At 41.0% G+C, this 26,671-nt stretch overlaps 1 protein-coding gene across 1 annotated transcript in view; it reads left to right on the forward strand.

Moving 5' to 3' along the window:
- Positions 1-26,671, forward strand: part of gabbr2 (gamma-aminobutyric acid (GABA) B receptor, 2) — a 229,682-nt gene that overhangs the window by 188,222 nt on the left and 14,789 nt on the right. The window contains exon 14 of the mRNA XM_066675912.1: positions 24,932-25,042. Within this exon, the coding sequence (XP_066532009.1) occupies positions 24,932-25,042 (111 nt within the window). The remainder of the gene's footprint in view (positions 1-24,931; positions 25,043-26,671) is intronic.

Raw genomic sequence — 26,671 nt, forward strand, 5'->3', positions numbered from 1 at the left:
CTGTTTTACAGCTATCTGAGGTCACTTTGTCCCGACTCACACCCATCATTGTCACTCCTCTGATTTTACTGGTGCTCCTTAGCCCAGAGGCAAGGGTAATTAAACTCTCAGTGGCTGGGCAGCAGCGTCCACTCCAGCCTACCTGGACTGTGTGATGTAGACAGCTGGTGACACAGAGCAGAGGGCGGAGGGCAGCATCCGGCCCCTCGGTCTGAGTCTCAGAGCGCCTGAGTCAGTGAAGCTGTTATGAAAAAGCCCTCTCTCACAGTCCGGCCTTCACTCTGCTGGGCCAGTGTGAGGGTCTTACTTATTCACTCATTCATCATGCGTGTGTGTGTGTGTGTGTTTTTTTTTTTTTTTTCTTTTTGGAGAGCATGGATTTATTTGGGTGCCCGTCTGAGTGATGGATGGAACAGGGTGGGGTGCAGTGATGATTTGTGAGAGCTCTATCTCCAAGCCCTCCGAGCTCTGATTAAGTTTGCTCAGGGTTTGAAAACTCTCTAAAGAGGGGCCGCTGCCTTTGGCACAGTGAAGATATTTTGTGTAGGTGGAAGTTTTCCCCTGAGAGTTTTTGACATTTGGCTTTTTCAGTTTTAAAACTTCACACCAGCTTCGATCACTTACTTCAGATGCATCTGAAAAATACATTAATCATTATCACTTTTTTATTGCACACACAGATGTTTGTTCAGTCTTTACAAACTCTTTTCTACCATTTTTTTACAAAACAAATTACACCTGACTACACTACAGCAGGCCATTTATTTACGCCTTCATAAATGATCATTTGAAATGCATATCACAGTGTAAATTTGTAGAGCAAGCACAAAAGTTTAAATACTCAGGTACATGTTAAAATGATCTAATGCCCAGTACAGATGGATACTTTGCCCTGGTCAGTAAACCATTCCTGACTTCTCTTATCTCCTTCCAATGTGTGCTGGCGCAATCCCTTCTCCGGAAGCAGAGAGAGGGATGGAGAAAGGGAGAGAAAGAGAAAGAGGAAGGGGAATGGCCTGAGAATGGATCTCTACGTGAGTGCGGGAGGAAGGGCATGGTGTGTGGAGGGCTGTAAAGCATATGGCACTATTAAACCCTGTGGCACACAGTGAGAGAGGTGAACAGAGGGAGCTGTGAAGCCTCATCCCTTATCAAAACTGCCCTTCTGCCCCACTGCCCTGACCCAGTACCGGCCCTGGCATCTGAAAACAAATGGGTTTGTGGGGTAAAATAATAAAAGATCATAACAATGCTAAGTAAATGGGGATGGATACAGCAGATGTTGCCCTGCACACCGAGGAGTGAATCAGCAAGAGAGAAGTCAACCAGGAACTCAAGAAATCTTTCAACACCATGTATCACAACCCTTAGATGCAGCCAGTGCAAAGTGAGCAATCCATTCTAGAGGGTGTATAAAGCAATAGGGAACCGTGGAACGGAGTTCTCTGGAGTGATTGAGCGTGATTGAACACATCATTCAGTAGCTGCTGTCCAGGTATTGAGCTCCAGAACTAATTATCTAACATCAGTACGTCTCCTCACTAAAGTCCTTGTGTCTGAATGCCATTAAGTCCTGCCAGTAGCAGCGCGCACAATTGGTTTTACCTTGCTTTTTTGTTACAGGCAGCTATACAGTCATATGCCAATGTTTGGATATCCTTGTCAAATAAAGACATGTCCTCTACAGAGAACACATTTCTGTTTATTTTATTGGTTCAATCTAAAATGTATTATTAAAAACTAATATATATATATATTTTAATGCAAATTAAAAAAATATAAAAAAAATATATATATAAAATATTAAAACTTTTCCCCAAGATCTCACTCTAAATTACCCCTGAAGCCAGTCTTCCCCAGATGCTCAGCAGGGCCTCACTAAAACATATTTACCCCACAGGTACTATAGGCCCAGATCTGAGTGAGGAAACATTAACAATGCACGTGAGTTTCCTCCACACTCTTTCCTGTTAGGAAAGCTGTGAAATCAAGTGAATGGTGGGATATGAGGTGTGTCTGCACATACACACACAGCACATGCATGCACACGCTCAAACACTCTCTGTGTGAGTTCTGGCTGGAGACGAAAAGGTGTTAAATGTATGGAATATGTGTAGAAGAGGTGTAGAGGAGACAGGCTTTGAGGAATGAGACAGAGTGGGAGGGAGAGGGAGAGGAGTCTCAAATGAGTGTGTGCTCTGAGGCAGACCCCAGGACCAGCTCTCCCTCCTGTCCACCATCTGCACACTCATTAACCCGCGTGCCACAGCACACTGCCGGGAGGGGCTGGCCAAGCTTGATTTTCCACAAGCGTGTGTGTGTGTACAGTGTACAGTGGCAATGAAAAAAGACATGGAGGTTATCGGTCCAGTTAAGTAGCTATGAATCAAAAGAGTCAGCCACAAGTTCTTCCTCTCTATTCCCTCCAACCTCGGAATCACCGGCTCTGCATGGAAATGGCTCCAGTCCTATCTCCAGGGTTGATCGTTTGAGGTAACAGGGGTGTTCCTCAGGGCTCAGTGCTGGTCCTTCTTCTCTTTTACACTCAGTGATGCAATATCTTCTCATGTGTTCTCTTACTACAGCTGCACTGACAATGCTCAAACCACCTATTTTTTCTCACGTTCCAACTTTTGGATTTGGAGTTATATCTCTGCATGCCTGGCTGTTATTGCTTCATGGATGATGGCCCACCACTTGAAGCTGAACCCCAGCAACTCTGAGCTGCTCTGCATCTCAGGATCTACTGGTTCTCTCATTGTTTTCTTCAAGAACTCCATGGTCACTCTGCCTGAAGCTGAACCCAGGCTTGATTACATTTTCTGATGATGTGATCTCGCTTAACTTGTTTTAAACCTGACATGGTCATACAGTTTCTCCTCATGGCTGATATTCTATCTTCTGAAGTTCATGCATCTTACTCCAATTCTACCTTCCCTTTGCTGGCATTCAGGGGCTGCTCGCATCAGATTTAAACCCCAGATGCTCGTCTACAAGGTCATGAATGAATCAGCTGCTCGCTACATGATAGCAGTGAATGAAAATCTAAGCTGTGCACCAAGCCCTTCAAGCTCTAAGTACGACTCTGATGAACCACCATTCTTCAAGTCACATGAAAAACGAGCATGAGGACTCTTCTCTATTCTGGCTCCCAGATGGTAGAGCAAACTTCCACCTCCTGTCCAAACAGGCCCTTGTTGACTTCAAACTCTGACTGAAGACTCTAATTGTGCAGTATGTGAAGGAACAATAATTTTGCTTAAATTCGCCTTAAATTGATTTGAATAATCGTCAGTTGCACTATAGTGCATTCCTTTGTCAAGTATCAGCGTGGTATATACACTGAACCATGCCTGGGCCCACCTGAAGACGTATGGAGCCCTCAAGCTATTACAATGTGATGATGTACCCAATATGAGTACACCCTTATTTCAATGGTATTTAGGCTCTAACTTGTTTGTACTGGTGAGGATGGCATTTTTGAGTAGATGACAGTGCAGTTTTGATATTTGCATGTGCCTTTGTAAACTGCAAATGAAAAATTCTTGGCATAAACAGAAGTTCAAGATGCGCTGGGCCAAAACACAAAAAATAAAAATCTACTTTCTGCACTTGGTCTCTGTTTTGTGAATCATTATTGATTTGTCAAAACTGTGTCTATATATAACATAGAGGTCACACGCTTTCCTCCTGCATCTGTTTACCACTGTTTCTGTCACAACACTAACATCACATTTGATCACAAGCCTGACACTTGCACTATTTACCCAAAGGTTTCTGGAGCTCTGCTCATGCCACATTTTTTTAAATGAAGGGTGGTCTTAGGTGGTTTGTTCCCCTTTGCTGCAGTGAGGATTTGATTGCACTCAACCAAGTAAGCATTGGTGAGGTGAGGTACGGATGTCAGATGATTCATTCTGCATCACAAAAGCCATTTCAGCGCATCCTTTAGACAAAGGATGGTGCATCCCATTTAATTTCATGCTTTGTAAAATGTGCACTCTGCATGCACAATGGAACACACCTTAATGAGTACAATACGTACAGAGCGGAATAGCTGAACACACTCATTATAAGGAGTGTCAGTCTTTTGAATATATGATGTGTTTTGGGAACAACTTCTGATCCAGACATGAACATTCAAGTCCCATCAACTGCCACATATCTGACAGAACATACTTATTTGTGTTAACGTCTGGCTGTTATTAAGGCCCACTGCTTGTTGTGTGTGAAGTGATGATCTGAGGTCATGTTTTTGTTAAGTGTGTTCCAGCGTGACCCTTGTCCTAATGCATTTCACTCATTAGTGTTGAGTGTTTAACATAGACCAGGAGCACTCCTAATTATCTGTCATTGCTTTCAGACATGTCTGTTTCATACACTCAGAATGGAGAGAAACAATTCCAGTTTCTTCCTAATAAGTTCTCAAGGGAGATGCATACAGTTGTGAGGCTGTGCTGTGAATTGGCTGTACAGTAATGTGTGTGTGTGCGCGTGAGCGGATATGTATGTTTGTGATCAGTGAATGGACACATCAGAGAGATCTATGTGATGAGCTCTGCATCTTTAGACCAGGGTCACATCAAAGTGCTTCAAAGACCCTCTGAAGCCCACCCCAATATTGCCACAATTATCTGCTAGGCTGCACTGAATACTGTAAAACAGAAAACTAATTGTATTAATCACTTACATAAACATTCAGACGTTCTCAATGTTACGTGTACTCTTTCCTTGGGTTGTTGATGCGAGATGTGTAAGTAAACCTTGATGAATGGCACTGCGAATATAATTAACAATAATAATAATTTACTAATCTTGCAGTAATTACTACTTTTACCATTAACATTTCCCATCAGAAGGAGAGATATACTGCAGGGGTGTTTTTGTAAGCAATAAAAATATCTTGTTTTTTTGGCAGCAGTGCAGTGAGCCGTGCACTGGGTGATAAATATAGCCACTGAGTGTCATTCATTTCAGGCTGGCCATCTGCTGGTGGGGCTGGACAGTGGATGGGGAGGGCTGTGTCTTGTCCCTTTGGTCAGAAGCTTGTGTGTTTGCTGCTGACCTACAAGATCCTTGCCCTCTTAAAGGAGTCATTTGGCTGAAATTCAAATCCACACAGTTCCCCGTTTTCCCAAATGTAGCTTATCAGCCAAGACGTGTTGGTGCCTGAAGTTTACTACTTTAGTTTTGCTTTGGAGCTGTGAGGCAAATGTAACTAACAGGTAACACATGTTTATTCTTCACCAGTGACCACTGTGCACTCTGCATGCCCACATTTCAAGCCATCTCAAACACAATTGCAAGTAAAACCAATAACTTTAAGCCCTAGCTCAATTTGTGACATAGTTTTTGTTATAATGTGAAATCACCAGGTGGTTTTACACTTTGTGAAATCTGATGGTGAATGAACAAACAGAAAATGTCTAAAACTGCTTGGAGTTAAAATATTTTTAATGAACTCACATTGCAAGTGAAGTCTGAGAAGTTACTATTAGGACAATATTAGTTTTGTTTCAGACATAATTTTACCTTCAACTGCACTAAGCACAGCTATGTGTCCACAGAATTTAATTTAGTTAAAAAAATCTTTTCAAAATCGTTTCCTAACTTTTAGCAGTTTAAAAATTACATTTGATTTTTACCCACTGTTTCATTAAAAGTAAACATTTTTAAAAGGAAGAATCATTGCAGTGGAGCTTCAGACTTTCTCAGGTCACTTTGAAGGTCATACACAGCTGAGAGATCCTCTCCCTTCTTCCTAATTCTCACCCTTGTTTCATAGCAGTGACAGTAGAAGTTATCTTCTAAACTGAGTTCACTTGAGCAGAGAGGACAACTCCAGTGTAAAGAACAGCTCGGAGAGCAGCTTTAGGCATCAGTGTGCTAGAAGCCTCAAGTAAGATATCCTCAGTGAGACTTACTCCCCTGAGAGTGCAAACTCTGCTCCTTATCACACTTATGCAATCGCACAGACGGTCTGCAGCCCAAACCATCCCATCAGCCAGAGGAGCTGGACAGACTGGGTCTGGAGACAGGCCAGAGTAATGAATTTATGCCCTGCTTTCAGTTGCTTTGCTCCAGATCTGATAAGAACCACTGTCTGCTTCCTGTCTAGTTCCTGTCCTACCTTTGGCTTTCCTGATTGTCAGAACTAATAAACACTGTATGATGGGATTTCTACGGTTTCCTTTTCCTTCCTGTTTATGTATCGCAATTATACTGTTTCTAGCTATGTAATATTCTAGAATTTTAATTGGTCATGCATTTGTAGATTGTTCTTTAAAGTAGCCATAGCTATTGAGTCATGCATTATAACTACAGTAGCTCACTCACTTATGTACTAATATGTATATTTACTAAGTCTAGATTATTAGAGCATGAAATGTTAGAAATATTTTCAAGGTACAACAATAATGAGGTTCCACAACTGTCAGTGTGTCTTTTTCAGCTAAAGATGCGATCACCACCTTAAATTCTGCTGAAATATTTGTGCAAATATGCCATTTTTAACCACTAATGTTTAAATTGTTACAAATATGACATTTAATTATTATAAGTTGCAATTAAAATATACTGAAAAAATATATTTTTATCACTCTTCTAATATAGTTGAGGAATATTTTTTGAGCTGCCCAATTGGACTTTAAAAATACATTCAAACTGTGCTTAAATGATTAATAAAACATGAAACAAATATTAATGTCACTAATAGAAATGAACAAACAGAACCTGGAAAAAAAAGTCATTACTGAAAACAAACAGTAATACACAATAAAATGATATATGGATTTACAAATTACATTACTTGTAAATGAAAGTATATGACTTATACTATATTAAGCATATAAATATATTTAAATAATATTAGAAGAGTGGTGAAATAGAACCTATAACTAACATACACATTCATTCATTCATTGTCTGTAACCACTTATCCAGCTTAGGGTTGTTTTGGGGCTGGAGCCTACCCTGAATCATTGGGCACAAAGCAGGAACACACCCTGGAGGGGGCGCCAGGCAACACACACACACACACACTCACACATTCCTAACATACACAGTATATTTTAAATATAACAATATAATTAAATTATATATTAGTAGTGCAACTACTTGCAATTTAGTGCAAGTTCTTGGCTCCAAGTACAACACCACAGTTTAAGTATAATTTTTGTTTTTCCAAGTTTACTGACACAAATCCTGAGTGTCTCTTAAAATCAGATTTCCTGTATTGCTCTTATTGATATGTATTGATTCCCGAAAACAAGATCTCCTTTTTGTCAGTTTCCTTCACCTTTCCATCATTCCACTTTAGCTCTGCCCCCTCTCTATACCCATATTGTTATCATTGCCCCAGCTGGGTGTTCTATGTATTTATGAGCCTCACATTGTTGTCTTGCAGTATTTTCTTATTATGGAGATTGTCTTCTTTCTTTCAATGATACACCTGTGCAGGCTACTGTAGTAGCTCACATTTACTCAAACTAGATTTTAATATAAGAAACTCAGCCTGATACCTTACCTGCTCCCATGTACCACCCATCATCACCATATAAGGTTCAAATTCATGTGCCATAGTTTAATTGAACATTATATTGCTACACTGGGACATCCACGCACCTGTAAACATGGGTCGATAGTCTTGCGGTCCTCAGAGCCTCCTGAGCCAGAGAGCTCACACTGCAGCTCTTCATTATTCTCATAAGGCCTGTATCTGAGAGAAAATGAAATGTGTTGCTTGGCCAAAATGAGAGGCCAGTGCTGCGGCATAAACTGCAGAAACAGATCAATGTGACGTGCTGCAGGTGCTCTGCCACCGCCACGGGACTGAAGATGAGGTGAGAAATTGGAATGTCAACGAAACAGACACAGTCCGGTAATTTGGCGCAATACTAATTTAGGCTGTGAAATGAGCTTTTGCCTCTAATGAGAGTCTGTGTGTTTTGTGGCTCTAAGTGAGAGTAGTCTAAGTCACTGGGTGATGGATTATGATGGCATCTTCTCTGCAGCATGCATTCACATAATGCGCTGTGCACTATTATTGGAAACCCCATAGAGCTACAGCACACTAATGCTCAGAAGTGGGAAGTAAAAGGTAAAGTGTTTCTCAGGTAAATTAATGTATTAATAACTGATTCTTTTTTTTGTCATTATTTTCAGTGTGTTACATGACAGCTCCTGTGTTGATTTGACATTTGTTGTTTTATATTACACTACATCAAACCAGACCAATACAGCTGTTTAAGCTTCCCTTCCTGTGCTGACACATGCTGGAAGTTCTAAAGTTACTCAGTACTTAAGTAGATTTTTGGATCTGCTACTTTTGTTAATCTGTCCAATAATTTTTTTTAAGCTCTTCTTGCTTGATTCATTATTTTACCTAAGCAGCAATACATTTAAACAGCTCTGCCCTCCTTTGCCGATGGCACATTCTTACGCTGTGCCAAAGAAAAATGTGCCACCTCTCCAGTGCCCCCTCCTGGCATTCTGGTGAAACAGTTGTTTGTGGTCCCCGCCTGGTGACCGTCTCTGTTTCCAGACTATGCAGCTGAGGTCCTATAACAAACCCGCTTTGACCATCTGACAGCAAAACTGCCTGCCTGCCAGCCAGCCGGACACAGATGAAGCCCACCACGTACACAGAGCCCTCCGCTGGACTTCTGACACTTTGCCAGCGCACAGAGACACACATCCAGCCTGAGGCTTTTCCTCCAGCTGGGCATCAGTGCCCCCTGTGCCACATTGCAACACACACCACACTGAGCATGACCACTAGCCCTTTCAGTACAGCTTTAATGATCAACATCAATGAAAGCAGAGTAAGAAGTGAAATGGTGAACAAAACCTCCTAGTCTCATCCAAGATGGCGCACACACAAAGCATGAATGGGAGATGATTTCAGCGTTTGACAGTGCGGGATGATTTATCATAAGGAGGGAAGTTAAGAAAAGCCCACTTATCTTCATAGAGCAGAATGTTCCAGCAGGACCGAGCTGCCCCTCTGTAGCCATGGAAACGACTTAATGGAGTTCTATAGTATTAATCATTAAGTCATTTGTCAGTCTCTTTCTTTCTTTGTCTTGTTCTTTGTCTTTCTCTCTCGTTCTCTTATATACATACACCAATCAGAAATTCACAATTCCTAATTGTCAGAAGTGTCTGCGATGATTAATGAACTCGTTTTCAATACGCAGATCTGTTCTACATTTAAGCTGCTGTTCGTCTGCACCCAGCTAAATGTGAATGCTTTTGTTCAGTGATGTTGTTTTCTGCAAAGCCCCTAATGCTATCTCACTGGTAGAATTCAATTGAACTCTGGTTTTGAAAATGCAAATCAGGAATTTATCAGAAAAATTGGGACATTTTGTAAAATGCAAAAAAAAAACAATCCTATATTCATTTTAGAAAATATAATTTCAATAATCTAGAAATCCTCATGTGTTTTGTTTCTGAAAAAGCACAAAGAAAGAGTTCCAGTGTTTTCCAGTCAATCGGCTCAAAAACCAATATTTGAACTGTTCAATGTAAGATTTCTATATATTTCACCATCTACTGTACATACTGTACATCTTTGAGCCCTCAGATTGCTTGGCACAGGAAATTGTCATGCTACCATGATAAATATGGCAATATCTGCTTGGTAGCAAGTTGGAAATTAAGTCCATGTATTTTTATATTCTGTATTAAATGCATTTCCTATGAATGAGAAAGTTTCTTTTTTGGTTTTGTTTTTTTGTGAATCACATCCATTGCTACTGAAATATATTTCCCCCGTGTTACTGAACAAACCAAGTGGACATGACAAAAATATAATCAATAATATTAAGCAATATTGTGAGTTTGTTGCACTATGGATGAGTTGATATGTATAGATTTGTGAAGTCTGTGACTAGACTAATCATTTTATCCTGAGGTGTGTTTTTAATTTTTTTATTTATTTATTTTATATCAGTGATCAATAGTTATCTATTTACCTATCTACAGAACACTCTCTCCGTCATCTCAGATTCATCCTCGCCCTCAGTCTCTTAGTCTGTGCAGTTCTGTCACTGGCATCTCCTCCTGAAACCTGCAGTGCGTTCAATACGTCAGCGTGGCCGTGAGACAGCTCTTCCCAAAGCCTTTCACGTCTGCTCTTCTACGCTAAAAAGACAGATTTTTGGCACTGTTCTAGCTCCTCATGACGTGGGCCAGTGGGGGGAGAGCATGGCTGCTGTGCAGGGAGAAGGAAGCTTGCAGATTCTATCAGTACACGTCCAAATACAGTGGGGCAGAAGCCAAGCACTGCGCCCTGATTTATTTACGGCCTTGTCTGGCCTGAATCCGCCGCAGCCTTGGTGCAGCCAGTGCTAACCACCTTTGGAAGAAGCTGAAATTTCCCATTCAAACATGATTGACAGTTTATGGGAAAGTTACTCATCCTTCAGGCTCCTACTCTTTTTGTTAGATTTTTATCTTTGGAGAGCGATGATATAGTGACCATAGGCTTGTATGTAGGTGGCCTGGAGTTTTCAGTTTTGGAGTGTTCCTTTTCTATGGAGGATACATGGCTCTCTGTGCACATTAGAACAACATTATCAGTATTGTTTGTGAAATAAAGATGGACATTTTAGGGAAATGTTATATTGTTGAATGTCAGATGAGGATTTAAACCCAACAGTTGTGCTGTATATCAGGATGTGATTTGCTGACTCATGATGAAACCGCCTCATACACAGGAAAATGGAGCACAATTTCTTGATGTTTACATTGTGTGACAAGAGGCAAGAGTGGGTGAAGGTTTGTCCTCTGACAAAGGCTCTGCTCTCATCGGCATGCATGTCAGGTCAGGGTGAAAGAGCCAGAGAGCGCGAGAGAGAGCATATGGGAGCACTCAGTCATCATAAGGCATCATGCTCCCGTCTCAGTTGTGCAGGGCCAGCATGGCTACACTCTCCCACAGAGATACAACATGCGTCACTGAGCCTAAAAGCACTCAGGACAAAACTTAGTCCAGTGCTCTGTTCTGTAGGTAACCAGGCAGACAGCATCGATCAAGTATCATAATTTCAGGAGTTTTGTGGGACAGAGAAAACACACAACATGGCTGCTGTCGAACCCTGAGAAATACAGACCAACTATATTTGGCAGACTGAGCAAGTTTGGATGTTTCTCTGTTTGAGCTTGTGCAGCTAGTGCAATTTAAAGAGAGCTCCTATGGATTTCTTGTTAAGGGCTGTTTTGTTCAGCCTTTGATCATTCACTAAGTCTGTTAAGCCGTCTTGGATCACTGATGTCCCTTCTGTTGTTACGCTGCAGTTCTACTTACACTTCAGGAAGCCCCTGAGGTTAGTCAGTGGATTTCAGTGTTACCAAAGCCCCCTGCAACACTAATTCCAATTAGCCTTTTTTTTTTTTTTTTTTTGAAGTGTTTTGTTTTCAGATCTGTGTTCTCCTCCCCTGTTTGATGGGTAAAAAAAATATTGTAATTGTTTGTCAACTTGGCACCATTATTGCTGCGTTAATTCTGACTGCTGCTAATGATCAGAGATTTGGTTTAAATATGTGCTGGATCCTTGTGGGAGGGAGGAATTATTTTAAAAAAAAGATATTCTTTTGGAGCCATGTTTTTTGAGTTTCTCTTAGATAGACCTGAGTTAGCAGTCTGTGACCTTTTTTTATTTATTTTTTTTGCTAACATACCTATTCACCTTGGCTAGACCTTCAAAGCCTATAATTCACTTGGCTCTGCAGGGTGCTGCCTAGAGCTGTGGTTATAGATTGTTATTAATCAAGTATAGGGCCGTCCAGGGCACAGTTTTTGATAAATAATATTGAGCTAAATTAATTATTTATAAAATTGATATAAAACAACCTATATATGCTAAGCAGCCACAAAGTTAAATGCACTGATGCGAAAGGAATAACATGAATTTCCTAGGAACAACCATTTGGTACTTTTCCACTGCATGGAACCTATACAACTCTACTCGACTCGGCTCGGCTCTTTTGCTTTTCCACTGGAGAAATCTGGTACCTGGCCCCTGGCACTGAGTAAGTTTTCAGTCCCAGCTCACTTTGGGTTCCAGCCGTGCCAAGTAGGGACTAAACGGTGACTTGTAAACCGTGCAGAGAGCTGATTGGCCAGAGGCATGTCTATCATCACGAAATGTAGAGCTCATTCAAATCCAGCACAATCCGCTGCTTGTAAGCTCTCTTAAATTACATCCTTGGACCGATGGCCGATGAAAAGTTCCAGTGAAAGCCGAACGTGTAACAAGTACAACAACGATTTCTGTTAGAGACAGGCTTTTGCAACATCAACAGCTCCATTTCACAGGGAAGCCCCACAAGAAAAGGAAAAAGCTTAAAGTGCGCCAAGCCGAGTCGTGTAGAGACGGACCCATGTGGTGGAAAAGCACCATTTGAAGGGGTGAGATGCCTTGTACAGCCAGTGAACAGTCAGGTGTTGAATATGCATGGAAGGAGGTGAAAAATAGAATGGCGGGGAGGACTCTTGGCTTATGGTAGACAATATTACAAGAGAAATTTACACAAAATCACAACATATGTTGAAAGTAATGTCTGTTATGGAGAACACTACTGAAAGCTCACAAAAGCACTGAGGCATACAATTTTAGCAATTGGGTCTACCTGGGTACCAAGGTGCTTCACATTGACAGTCTTGTGGTTTTCTTCTGTTGTTCTGTGGATTAACAGAGAAACAAAACATTTAGAGCTGCAACGCCTCTCTACGTTTTTTTTTACTTAATGTCGCTTTAACTTAATTTAATCAACATGACATTAGGTTTTAAGATCATCACCCGTGGACACCCATAGAACTGAGCAAAACACAATACTTGCTCTTTAAAGACCACACAATAGCATAAGCTTTCCCATTCCACCTTAAATTGAGCAGTAGTGACATACTTTGACCTGCCCTATTTAAGGTGGAATGGGACTTTGGCGAATAATGAGCTGTTAGAAGTGAGTACTGTATTATGCACTGTTCTGTAGGTGCTGTGGCTTTGCGCTGGTGATAAAATTAAAACAGCTGCCAGAAACACAGCTACTTCAAACAAGAGGCTTCTGAAAAGGAGGCTGCCTCAGTCTCGTTCTGACCACAGCCAGGGACTTCGAAGCTGTACTCGCTCCCATTTTTCACTGAAATCCCTGCATTTTTCTCCCTCATTAATGATGTTTGGCACCTGTGTTTTACATTTAAAAGTTTCTCTGTAGCAAAGTTAATTAACTCTATCTACATTTAAAGAAATAATCCTTTAATAATAATAAAAAAATCCTTGTGGTTTATCAGTTAAAATAAATTTGAGAGTCAGTAAACAACACAAACCACAGGCTTTATTAGAGCTCCCTTTAAGGAAAATTACTTCCTGCCCTTTATCTCTAGGTGTGTGCAGACCAGTGACAGGGTCATTGCTGTCCAAGGCTCATAGATGGTCAAGTGACCGAAAATACAAATTGCAATTTACTGTGTAGAAACTATTTTCTGTCCCAGCCCACAAGAACTTTTTAAGCAATTTGTGCTACAGCAGCTTTTCTATAGACGTGGACCAGACAGGTGAGACATAACCTTCACTGTTTGTCCATCCTTGGACCACTTTTGAGAGGTACCAACTACTGCATACAGGAGCTTTCATTTTGGAGATTCTCACAATATGGCCATCACATTTTGGCCTTTGTGAAAGTCACTAAATTTGGGATGCTTGTCAATTTTTCCTGCTTCAGACTCCAAGATCTGACTGTTCAATTGCTGCCTAAAGTGCCCCACCTATGACAGGTGCCATTCTGATGAGGCAATTAATGTTATTCACTTCACCTGTCAGTGGCTTTAATCTTGTGTCTGCTCTGAGAACTTTGTTTCTAGCATTTTCCAATATTTTCCACTTTATTGAATAAGAATGACTTTCAAACTTTAATATATATTGTGTTCATTAACCCTCCGGGGTTGAAGAACGTGCCAGCTCATCAAATTCGACCATTTGCAATGTTTTTCTTAATATCTTAGTGATAGCACAGCACAGAAATACAGTTCAAACACACTGTGAATTTGCAGAAACTGCTCTTTCAATTGCATGTTATTGCAAGACTGTACGCGATACTGTACATCCCGAGTTACAAGCCAATGAATAAGCTTGATCTAACTGGTGGATTCACTTGTTTTTAAGACTCTGATAGCTATTTCAATCACCAAATCAATTCATCCACATGAGTAAAGGGATGTTTTCACAAGAGATATAAAGATTTTCTAAAATCGGAAGTTCTTCAGAAGATTTTCAGGGTTAGAGACAGATTAACTCTTTATAAAATGCTCTAGGGCACATGGGCCTCTCTTAATGAGAGAGCTGAGATTGTTCTGAACATTTTGATATAAAACATATGGGCAATATATTATAATAAATGTACAAATACAAGACGAATTTCAGAAAATTGAGAAAATGTTCTTAGACCACAAAGGGTTAAAGTCTCTGTGATTAGGGAAAAGAGACTGGCTCCAGTAGCAGAGCTATAAACTGAAATATACTTTCATTACATTGGATATAAGGTTCATTATTTAGTAATATATGCAAAACATTTCCAAAATGAGTGTTTTGTATCAATGAGAGTATGGATTCCTGTCATTTTTTCCCATGTGTGGACAGTTGTAACCACATGTTACACCTTAAACCCACTGCTTTAAAGCTGTATTTTTCCCAGAGTAACTCACTGTGTTATTTACTTTCTATGTTACAGACATGAAGCAGGTGTTTAAAACAATATAGGTATACATTCAGTTAGTGACATAGCACATTCTTCTATCTGTCCCAGTCATTATCTGTTATGTTAATCATCTGAAATATCTCTCATGCATTTGTTAAACCTTGAAAATGATATTGCTACAGGTAATGCGAAGATCGTCAAACCATGTTTCCCTTGAACCTGTTAAAGCAATTAGAGGTGTCCCCACAGCCAGAAAGATAGAGTTGCATGACCTTGTGTGTTTGCCTGTGGGCAGGAGAACTGGACAGTTAATAATGATAAGTTAAATTTATACAGCGCATTTCACAAATCCAGCGATGCTTTACATAGCCAAAAAGAAAAAAAATAAAGGGAGGGGGGGGGGGGAAGAAAAGAGGAAAGTTTTAAGTTTGGAAGATAACAGGGATGTACAGTTACGAAGAGAGGATGGTCGAGAAATTCAAAGTTTGGAGGCAGCAGCACTGAAAGATCTGCTACCCAAAGTCTAGTTGAAGACAGTTAGAAGACTGGAGTTAGAGGAAATGAGTATGTGAGAGGGTTTATACAGAGAAATGACATCTGAGAGATAAACAGGAGCCAGACCATGAAGAATCTTGAAGGTTAGGAGAAGAATTTTGAACTTGATCCTAGCCTCAATGGGTAGCCAGTGGAGTTGCCGAAGAACAGGAGTGATATGAGCCGTGTTTGATGGAAGTCAGAACTCCGGCTGCTGAGTTTACTGAAGTGTTAGTGTACTGAAGACGATTAATCAGTTTAACTGGAGGACCTTGGTAAAGTGAGTCACAGGAATCAATACGGGAAAATATGGAAGCGTTTATCAACATTAATGCATCACAGTCACTGAGCATTGGGCGTAAACGTGCATTGTTACACAGATGATAAAATGCCGATTTGGTGACTGACTTGACATGGGGCTCAAAGGTATGTGTAGAGTCAAGGAGAAACCCCTTTCAACAGGAAAGTACGGTATATGAGAAAGAGAAGATTTTGTTTCGACAGGTAAACCTTCAGTTTTATCAGTGTTAAGTTTTAAACAATTATTGTGTAGCCAAAGTTTTAAATCTGTAATACATAAGCTCAAAGCCCAGGCAGTTGGAGAGGCTTCAAACCACAATGGAGATTCTGCACTGTTATGTTATTTCACTCCTTATATATTGAGGGAGGGAGAGAGAGAGAGAGGGAGGGAGAGTGGTGGGGGCTTATCAGTCTTTCTAATGAGACAGCACTGAGCTATGAATATGGCTTGTCTAAAAGAGTGTTGTGCTGTAGGCTGTGTGCATGTATGATTTATACCACATGTTTAGACTCTCTGGGGGGAAAAAAGAAAAAAGAAAACAATTCAAAATACATTACATTCCAACCGCACTGGAAAAAAAAGCATTTTCATTAGGACATAAAGGTTATCATTATGTTGGCCTGGCGATGAGTGGCGATCAAGTGTTTGTCGATAGTAAATAAGTAGGCCTCTTCTCTCCACATTCAAGTGTAAAACAGATCCTTAACCAGCTACATGTACAACTGGCCTCATGGTAACTACAGCCTCCAAGGACTCAATTAGATAGAAGGGAGGGGTGGGGGGAGTGGGGAGAGAGGGAGGTACAGGCAAAATATATGTGTCTAAACTGCCTCTCTTGTGGAAGAAGAGTGTTTTACCCATCCATCTGTTCTCAGTACAGACTAAATGTGGAGAAATGACAAGGAGTCCTAGCACAAACATCTTCATTAAAACCCTTTACACCCTACATTAACTCTTTTAGATTTTACAGTCTCACATAGTGTCAAGTGAAAGAGACTTGGGCAGGTCACGGTAAGTGTGTGTGTGTGTGTGTGTGTGTTGTTTAATCAGACGCTTTGATAGTATTATGACCTGGAACACTGACTATCTTGAACCACATTAACATTGTCGAAAGATATCACACCCCGCTTGCTGCTTTGCCAAACAGAATCCTGTTCAATTAATGTTAACACAGGGCTAATTTCCTGCGAGCCTGAGACTGAGCGTGTACCTGCTGAATCAACAGAGGCTAAGTAAACCATGGGAGAGGGAAAATATGAGGTCAGACTCGCACTCGGAAGAAGCAGCACGCAGACACGGGGAATGTTGAGCAGATATTAGATCAGGCCGAGTGTTTGAAGTTCACACGTTGTGTCTGATGCAGTGAGGCATATGGAGGGATTCATAATGCAGAGGTAATAGATTGCACTTTTGAGGAGCAAATTAGCCTCTCATTTGTTATTAAGCAGCTCCATTCAAAGGCCAAAGATCTGTGCCTAAGGTTAATATGCAGCTTGATCTATTTCTAAACCCTGTGTTTTGTTAGGCTGATCTGCCAGAATATAAACATACATAGGTACATTCCTACATACAGAGACAAATAGGATTGTTCGGACCACCTCTGGTCTGGACTAACCTTCCTCTGACTGTCAACAGCCAGCTTTCTGCTGACCATTATCTTGCCTGAAGAACCACAGAGACATCATGGCATAGACAGCTCAGATCCTCTGATGTTTGTAGAGTCAAACCATTACATATTACTGGATCTTATCAAGCTCCTTCATCGCTGTTTGTCAAGAGCTATTCTGCATCATACTTCCTGACTGCTGGATCCATTGTTGTTCATAACTTACCCAAGTAACAACAGTGGTCAGTGGTCTTCTCTTTGTCAGAACTTTGGTTTTTCTTGTGTTGAGCTAAATTTGCCTTTTGTCTTTCCTTAAAGGCATTCAGGTTTTTGATTTTTTCAGTCTGGGAACTCAACAGTTGTTGGTGTTGTTCTGTTCAATGTACAGCCTGAAGTATGGTAATAGTACACAGAAAATAATATGATAGAGAACTATAATATTTGTCTGAACTGTTTGTATTATTATTGTTATTAATTTTGTGTGCTTTTCTGAGGATACCTTGTTGTGTAATTTCCGCAACAGTCCCTTTTTGTATGTTCATGTGTTTGTGCATGTGTGTGTAATCTTCGGGACAGCTGGCATTGCGTGATGGAGCACAGTCCCGCTCCATCCCTCACAGTTTAGAGTGTGTGTCCTGTTCACGGGAGCGAGCAGGGGAAGGACTGCTGGTCCTAATGAGGTGTCATGGCTGATGGCTTTATCGTATGTGGGACCTCTGCATGTCCTTGGCTCAACAAGGATGTGCGGACAGCCCGACGACAACAGATCTTGTTTGATGTGTTAGAAGAAAACAAGCTGGACAGCTGGCACGAGCAAGACTTTGTGTGTATAATCAGTGCCAGAATCTGTGTAAAATCAGAACCTGAATCAAAGTCAGCAAAAGGTAGTTTTGTGATTATATTGCCGTCTATAAAAATTATATCCAAAAACAGTTTTAACTGTCAGTAAATTCATTCATTTATTGTCAGTAATCGCTTATCCAGTTCATTGTCGAGGTGGGTCTGGAGCCTACCCGGAATCACTGGGTGCAAGGCAGGAACACACCCTGAAGGGGGCGACAGTCCGTCACAGGGCAACACACACTCACACATTCACTTACACACTTATGGAAAGTTTTTGAGTCGCCAGTCCACCTAACAATGTGTGTTTTTGAACTGTGGGAGGAAACCGGAGCACCTGGAGGAAACCCACGCGGACACGGGGAGAACACACCAACTCCTCACAGACAGTCACCCGGAGCAGGACTCAAGCCCACAACCTCCAGGTCCCTGGAGTTGTGTGACTGCGTCACTACCTGCTGCGCCACTCACTTTGGTTGAGTTCCAAATCAACATTACTGAAGTGTTATATATGTGTGTGTGTGTGAGTGTGTGTGTGTGTGTGTGTGTGTGTGTGTGTGTGTGTGTGTGTGTGTGTGTGAAGTTCTAACATAGTGGACAATGTGTTCATATACAGAACAGAGTACAGATGAATTCTGATATTTAAGAAGCACTGACACACTGTAGAACTCTCCAAGGCAATGCAAGCCCTATTGGTATTGATCTATCTGCCCCATTATTTCTCTCTGTACATGTGTGTGTGTGTGGGTGTGTGTGTGTGCGGGAGGTGCAGTGTATGTAATTATGCGAGTAAGGATACTCATGGCAGTCACGTGACAGCAGCCTGGTGAAAGTCATCTGTGCCCTGTGCCATGAGTTTCACAGAGAGAGAGCAGATGGGAGTTGTGATTAAACCTGGGTTACGACGGAGCGTTAGATTAAAGAATGGCAGCAATAAAAAAATGCTGCTTTTTTAAACTCCGGTAACAAAGGGTGCAGCCCAAAATGTACCATGGCATGCACCTCATTTGCATATTTAAATGTGTGTGATGTTCAGGGTTAGTTGCTTGGTTTAATGATGCAGTTAGCTCCTAATAAATCAGTTCTGGCAGCTCCTGAGCGCCACCGGCAGTGCTGCAGCAGGGCCACTTTGAAGTCCCTGTGTTTGAAGTAGAGTTTAGAGCAGTGGACCCAAAAAAAGCATCAGCAAGGAGGAGGACTCTCCGTGGAGACTAAGCTCCCTGCAGCAGGCCCATCTGAGAGCAGCCAAAAGCAGGTAGACCTCATTTGGAGCTCCACTGGGGGGAAAAAAGAAGCCACACCGGCTCCCTGCCCCTCGCCCTGGCCGGAATCAGCAGGAGTGGTCACTCAGCCGCATGCTGTGAGCTCCAAAGAGACTAAGTAAAAATGTCTTTAAGTCCGTTTTGACCAGTGACCGGAAGAGAAGTTGTTAAATACAAAGGTTTCTGCATATTCCACAACCAAAAGTGAGTGTTCCCCGTTTACCTGAGCTTATTTGACTTTCCAATTGTGAATGATTAACTGACTTGTTTCTCAGCCCCCCTAGGCATATTATACAGTTGTTAAGCAACTATTATAAATTTTCATTCTGATACGTAAGCAATATTGTCAAGTTTGTATCTCTAAAGGTGTTATATTTATAATTAACACTTTTCTCACTGAAGGCAATGAATGCAATTTATAACTCTTTTTTTTTTAATGGCCTTTATGTTCAGAGCAAAATATTTTAATGGGATGCTGTATGATTAACAGATCCAGAAGCATTTAATGTGTTTACCTGCTTTCTTATTTTTCAGTTCAATCATGCCTGTCGTTCATTTTACTTTTGCAAGCATTGTTTTTGGAAATACCTCATCCATCATTTTTCTGTAGCAGTGTCATGCAGTCACAGACAACAGTGTCCTAGTTAATCGGATACTATGTTTATTTTAAAACAATAATTAAAAACATCCAAATAGATTTTCATTCCACTAATGGAATGGCCGCTAGGGGCCTGCAGAAAGAGGCTACAGGGCTAATGGTTTAATGGACATTTATGTGTCATGATATTGGAATGAATTTGGAATTGACTAATCCGCATTGTGTTTAGAAGTGTTTCCCTGAGCATCCACAGTCTTCTCTATGTGGGATGTTGTTTTTAGGACATTGTTGTACCATAGCCTTCAAAATCGATTCTCAAGGCTCTACTGATAGCTGGTGAATTGCACATAATCCTGTTTGATTGACACTGAGGATTCGTCTTTCGAGCTTCTGTGGTCAGATTGAGAGAGCCAATCGTATAACATCAGTTAACACTCTCCACTGCACACATTAAGTCACAGGCCTAGCCACACTGAGGGTGCCATGTTCTGTCAGAGATGCTGTACCCAAGCTTTGCTATTTCAGGGAGATGTTATAGACACAGTGTGCACAGAAGGAATTTGCATGTAAATCGTTCATAAATCAATTATTTTGGAAATATCCGGATTCATCAAAATATTCATAGACTCAAAAAGTGAATAGTTGCAAACAATATTTACACATGCTCCTGAAAATGCGTAAAGTGTGTGTAATGCCCGAAAGACACTGAAAGTATCGTCTGACCTGACTGAACTTTAAATAAAAGTGAATGAAAATAATTAAAATGTGGAAACTAAATAAATAAACAATACGTTATTTAATAATCAAATGAAATTTCACAAAACAGACCTCTTCCTAATACAGCCTGTTATTCAGAGCAACTTCCAGTGACTAAAAATCAATTGCTTGCTGAATAATGTTCTTTCTCGTGTAGTCAGACAATTAATGTGTAAGTGAAATGTGCAAACTTCAGCGAACGTGCAGTAGTGTGCAAATATTTTAGGCTCCTAAAATTATCATTATTTAATATAATGTATCTTCTAAATAAGAGTGGTGCTTGTGTACAATTATATATAATTATAAATACAAAATAGGATATTCTATTCTAAAGGTATATGTATTGGAGCAAATGTAAAAAAAATAGTTTGTTTCCAGATGATTTTCTTGGTCGTATGGATTTGTGAAATGACCATCACACATTATTTATTTAATGAAGTATGAAAGTACCTCAAATAAAACTGCCCCGCCACAAGGAGAGATTTTAAAGGTTAAATTAATACATTAACACAGAATATAACTATATACACAATAATGTTCTTTGTTTTTATTTTTATTTGAGCACATAACCTCTTACTGCTCAGATAATAGCTTCTTAAATCTCATTTTCTCAGGTGCCTGCAAACCTTTGCACAGCACTGTGTACCTCATCTTTTAGACGGCATAATCCTATACTTTCCCATAAGTGAGTAAAAAGTATACATAGAACGAAACTGAAAAGTTCAGATTTGTAAAGTGCACTTCAGTAAAATTGATTTCCGCTCATAACATTTGTTTTCTTTTGTTTTTCTATGGAGATTTTTAAGGCTTTTTGCTGCGGTTCCTCAGCCTGAGCGCTTCCTTATACCTTTGAAATTCATGGGCAGGGATTGCGGTAATGGGATGTTAATTGCAGGGTGGCACAGTGGTGCAGCAGGTAGTGTGGCAGTCACACTGCTCCAGGGACTTGGAGGTTGTGGGTTCGATTCCCGCTCCGGGTGACTGTCTGTGAGGAGTGTGGTGTGTTCTCCCCGTGTCCGCGTGGGTTTCCTCCGGGCGCTCCGGTTTCCTCCCACAGTCCAAAAACACACGTTGCAGGTGGATTGGCGACTCGAAAGTGTCCGTAGGTGTGAGTGTGTGTGTGTCTGTGTTGCCCTGTGAAGGACTGGCGTCCCCTCCAGGGTGTATTCCCGCCTTGCGCCCAATGATTCCAGATAGGCTCTGGACCCCCCGCGACCCTAAATTGGATAAGCGGTTACAAATAATGGATGGATGGATGGATGGATTGCGGTAATGGGATGTTAATTGTGGTGCAGTGGTGCAGCAGGTAGTGTGGCAGTCACACTGCTCCAGGGACTTGGAGGTTGTGGGTTCGATTCCCGCTCCAGGTGACTCCTGGTGTCTGTGCGGAGTTGGTGTGTTTTCCCCATGTCCACGTGGGTTTCCTCCGGGGGCTCCGGTATCCTCCTACAATCCACATTGGCAGGTGGATTGGTGACTCCAAAGTGTCTGTAGGTATGAGTGTGTGAATGTGTGTGTTGCCCTGTGAAGGACTGGCGCCCAATGGTTTCAGGTAGGCTCTGGACCCATCCCGACCCTGAACTGGATAAGCGGTTACAGATAATGAATGAATGATGTTGATTGCAATGAAACATGCACTCCCACCCAATTTGTGAACATTTGGTATTCAGTATCATACACACCTTTTACTAAAAAATCTGGTGTTTACGCAGCGTTCATGAATCTGGTGGAAGGTTTTTGGGAATGTCCTTTTCTTCGTATATTGAGCACAGTTTATACTGTCTTCAGTTTTTATGAAGGCTTCATGAATGAGGCCCAGTGTTAATGGGTAAAATATTTCAACCCAAGGAAGCTTTTCTTCTCCTCAAATCCATCCTGCACCACAACAGACATGACACAACAGAGACTTTGCCCATTCTTGCTTTTCCTCAAACTATTGTGAGGTGTTAGATGGTTGTCAGTGCAGGTCAACATTTGTGGAGGTCTGGGGAATGTTCCCTGGTTCCCCCGATATTACAGTCATGGGTGATGAAAAGCTGTTGTCAAGAGGGCTCAAGTCTCTCTGTCTCTGTCTCTCTCTTTCTCGCTCTCTCTCCCCACACAATTTCATTCTCCCTCAATCTGCACGAGGCTGTTTCAGTTGACAGTGAGTGAACACTCCATTTCCTCTGCTAAATCTCCATCATTCTGTTCCTTCAACTGTTCCAACTCTCATAAGTAAACTCTGTCTGTGCATCTCTCCCTGCTGCCTCTCACTTTTTCTCTCTATCTCTCTCTACTGCCCCCCCCACTCTCTTTCTTCTCTGAGGGACTCTATGCTTGGCTGCCCATGCCCCCATCTCTCTCTCTCTCTCTCTCTCTCTCTCTCTCTCTCTCTTTATGCAGACACCCTGTCAGTCGCACGCCCTTTCCAGTCTCTGATGAACAATTACATTAGAGGCCTAATGTGCTGATAAATGACAGCAGCGACCAATGAGCAGCTATGCAGCTCTGCCCGTTGGCAGTTGCCAGGCAACCCTCACACAGCTTGTCCATCTGAAGCAGAGGCTTGATGTAATGAGGGTGTAGGCCTTGTTTTGGTTCTGTTGTAGTCTTTCATTGCAGAATTTGGTGGTGGTGGGATTATGGAAGAGAGAAGGTATAGTCTAATATTAATGTTAGTTCACCAACATTACCCCAGTGACACCTTTCAGCTTGTCAGGTCTGAATTCTCTTTTTTTTGTGTTTGCTTCTGATTAAACTAATTTGAGGAGAATGTTATTTCTATTTTTCTTTACTTGTACCTGTTATTATTCATTAGACTCGGAATGCCAGAAAGAGGATTCTTACAATTTTTATACAAAGAAGAGAAAACTGAGCTGCAATATTCAAGGTCCCTCGCTAACTGTAGCTTTTAGTCATTTCCACTTGAGTTATTCACACCCTTTGTTCTCATCCTTAAAAAAGCATATTATTGCTGTTTTATAAGGAAGTCCTTATGTGAACATTAATTTAAAGTTAATGTACATCAAAAGTTAAGAACATTATGTCCTTTTCTGAAGTGAGGACTATAAATATTGTCTGGACTGGACAGTGAATAGGGAACATATTTTACGAATCATCTGAGGACTAAGCAAGGGACAATAAGTTTGGTGAAGCTTATGCATCGTATACATGGTTAAGTGCTGCATCATATATAAATAGTGCTGCTATAGAGTGCCCTACTTCACTCCTTCAGCCGCTTTGCAAAGTCAACTTCTAAACCCTGGTGTGCAGGATGCAAACCTTCTATTGCTCAGATGTGCTTAGACAAGGGGCAGATGAAAGGCTGGCCTCTGCACAGCATGCCTAAAGTGAGCAGAATTGGCCGAGCTGAGGGATGTCGCTGCGTGTTTGGGACTCTGTGCTTCTCTGGGGAAGCACTGCACCCATGGCATGCTAAGAGTTTTCTGAAGTGGGGCAATTAAATTGGGTTAGAGCCTGACTACTTTTAGGCCCTGTGTACAGAGGCAAACTCAGTTAAATTTGTTCCTCCCCACATTTACTTTAGAAGTGCCCTTCACACCGGGCAGAGGTGCACTGACCTCTTTTCCACAGCAGATCTGCTCGTTTGAATTACTTGGTCATAAATATGTCAAGCAGTCAATTTCTGACCCATAAAGTCTTATTGTTTATCAGCATTACCCCCCTGGCTTCCTGCAGAGGTAATTGCCTTATTATTTGTACAGCCTTTTGGAAAAAAAACAGTGAGCGATGCCTCCCCAGGCTGTGTCATGTGACCCAATTCTATAGTGTCCAGAGCTGCATTCATTGCTGCCTGTGGTACTGAGGTACTGAGATATTGATGCAATGAGGAAATGAGATATTGTGGTACTGGTGTGGGAGGTGAGAGGCCTGAAGCAGAATCTTAATGAAAGAGAATCACATATAGTCATGAATACCCCAGCAATAATGACCGTTAACTGATGTCTTCATGCAGGTTTGAGTTTTATTGGTAGATGATGATGAATGTCTCTAAACAACCATTTTCATGATTTTATTTTCATGTATATACAGATATATATTTACATTTTTGACTGGAACTGGAATTAAATGAAGGCTGGTTTCTGAGTCTATACTGTTATTTGTAATGTTATTTGTACTGTAATTTGTACAATAGTTACAAGGGTTTCACTCTACTAAGAAAGAGATTTTTATGTTTTGAATGAGCCAGATAGTGACCACCGGCCCGTTGCTTCTGCTCATGACAAGCCAGTATCCTGTGGATGTTGTTGTTGTTGTTGTTGATTATGATGGTGGATTTTGAGAGCGTTATCCCCGCTCACAGAGCCCTTCCCCCCACTGTGTCTCCACAGGCGGACCCTCAGGGCCGAGACATTGCTATCCGGCCCTTCCTGGAGCACTGTGAGAACACGCACATGACCATTTGGCTGGGGATCGTGTATGCCTACAAAGGCCTCCTTATGGTAAGTGAGAACATTCTAGAAACATGCCTGCCATCTGCTTCCTCGTGCCACACTGTCTCCAAATCTGACTGGTTTCAGTGCCTTCATTGAATAGGACTGAGGTCAGAGTTTTTTATTTATTTTTTTTTTTATTTTAGGGAGGAGCAGGCAATCTTGTTGTGATGATGTAAGGATGACCCCGTATTTGTTTCTTGCAGCTTTTCATCATCATACTTACTTTTGTAAAAGGCAGTCTCAGTCTCAATGCATACAAGCAGGAGTTCATATTCAGCACATTTACATATAGAGTTTAATGTAACAGATGTGTGCTAATAAACAATATTTCAAAAGAATGGGATAGGACATCACACATACATTACATAGATACAGCATGCAGAATACACTTCTATATACAGTATTCACACACACACACACACACACACACATATATATATATATATATATATATATATATATATATATATATATTACATACAGTAGGGTGCTTCTCGAAATACTGCAATGTTATTCAATTGCCATCAGCATTGCCTATTACATTTAAGGCAGGAATGGCAGTATCCTGGAATACAAGGCAATAAAATTTGCCCTTTTTACGGCTCTGTGGCCTGCTGAAATGAATCAGTCTTTTATTCTTACTGCTCTAATGGTGCTGTGTGTCTCAGTGGGCTGACAGGTCTTTACCCTTTGCCCCTGAAAAGAAGCAGCGGTGAGGATCAGCGGCAAGCCACAGAAACTCACACTATTTCATCTGCTCATATGAGGGAATGCCCTGTGATTGGCTCACAACCACCCCAACACAAAATGGCCAAATCACTGATGTGACAACAATATGTGATCAGAATATGCCTGAATTTAACATTCCTTCTACTGAGGCAAGCTGCTCTTTAACATATTCATGCACATGACAATACCAGTATGTTAAAAACACCTAACAATTTAGTGAATATTAGTATTTAGAAGTTTAGGTAGCAATAGATTTGAAGTGGAAAAATGATGCAAAATGGGCGCCATTAGTTGCTTAAGCAAAAATATCTCAGCTGCGTATAAAATATCCCCACCCACTTTGTCTGTGGCTCTCCCTCAATTTCAGATGTGTTTCTCCATGAGTATGGTTATTAAACTAGGCATTTAGACACAAACAAAACATATCTGAATTGTGCCTGAAAAGGCCTGCAACCCTCAGCTGTTTAAAAGGGAATGGACACATGAAAATTTCAGCCTTTCTCTGAGCTTTTTGTGTGTTTGAAAAACCCCAGCTTAGCCAGTGCAGTCAGTAAATAATTCAGTGTTGACATGTACATGTGGACAGAAAGGGGGGCAAATAGGAAGGAATGGGAATAAAAGAGAGGGTGAGACAGAGCAGAGAGAGAGAAAAACAACAATTCTATTTAAAGTTTGGAATCACTGTTATATTTTATATGAAGTAAATGACAGCATGATGTTTTCACTACAAATGTCTGTAAGGAAGTAGAATTTACTAAAATAAGCTTATATAGAAGCTGAGAAGCTTATATATGAATTATAATATTGTTATACTATTTTAATAAAGAGCAAAATGTCATGTAGTCTAGTGAGTTGGAGGAGATGTTTTGATTAGTTTCATTATACTCTTTTTAAAATATTGAAATA

Source organism: Hoplias malabaricus, chromosome 6 (genome assembly GCF_029633855.1).
Source record: "Hoplias malabaricus isolate fHopMal1 chromosome 6, fHopMal1.hap1, whole genome shotgun sequence".
In the NCBI taxonomy this organism is placed as follows: domain Eukaryota; kingdom Metazoa; phylum Chordata; class Actinopteri; order Characiformes; family Erythrinidae; genus Hoplias; species Hoplias malabaricus.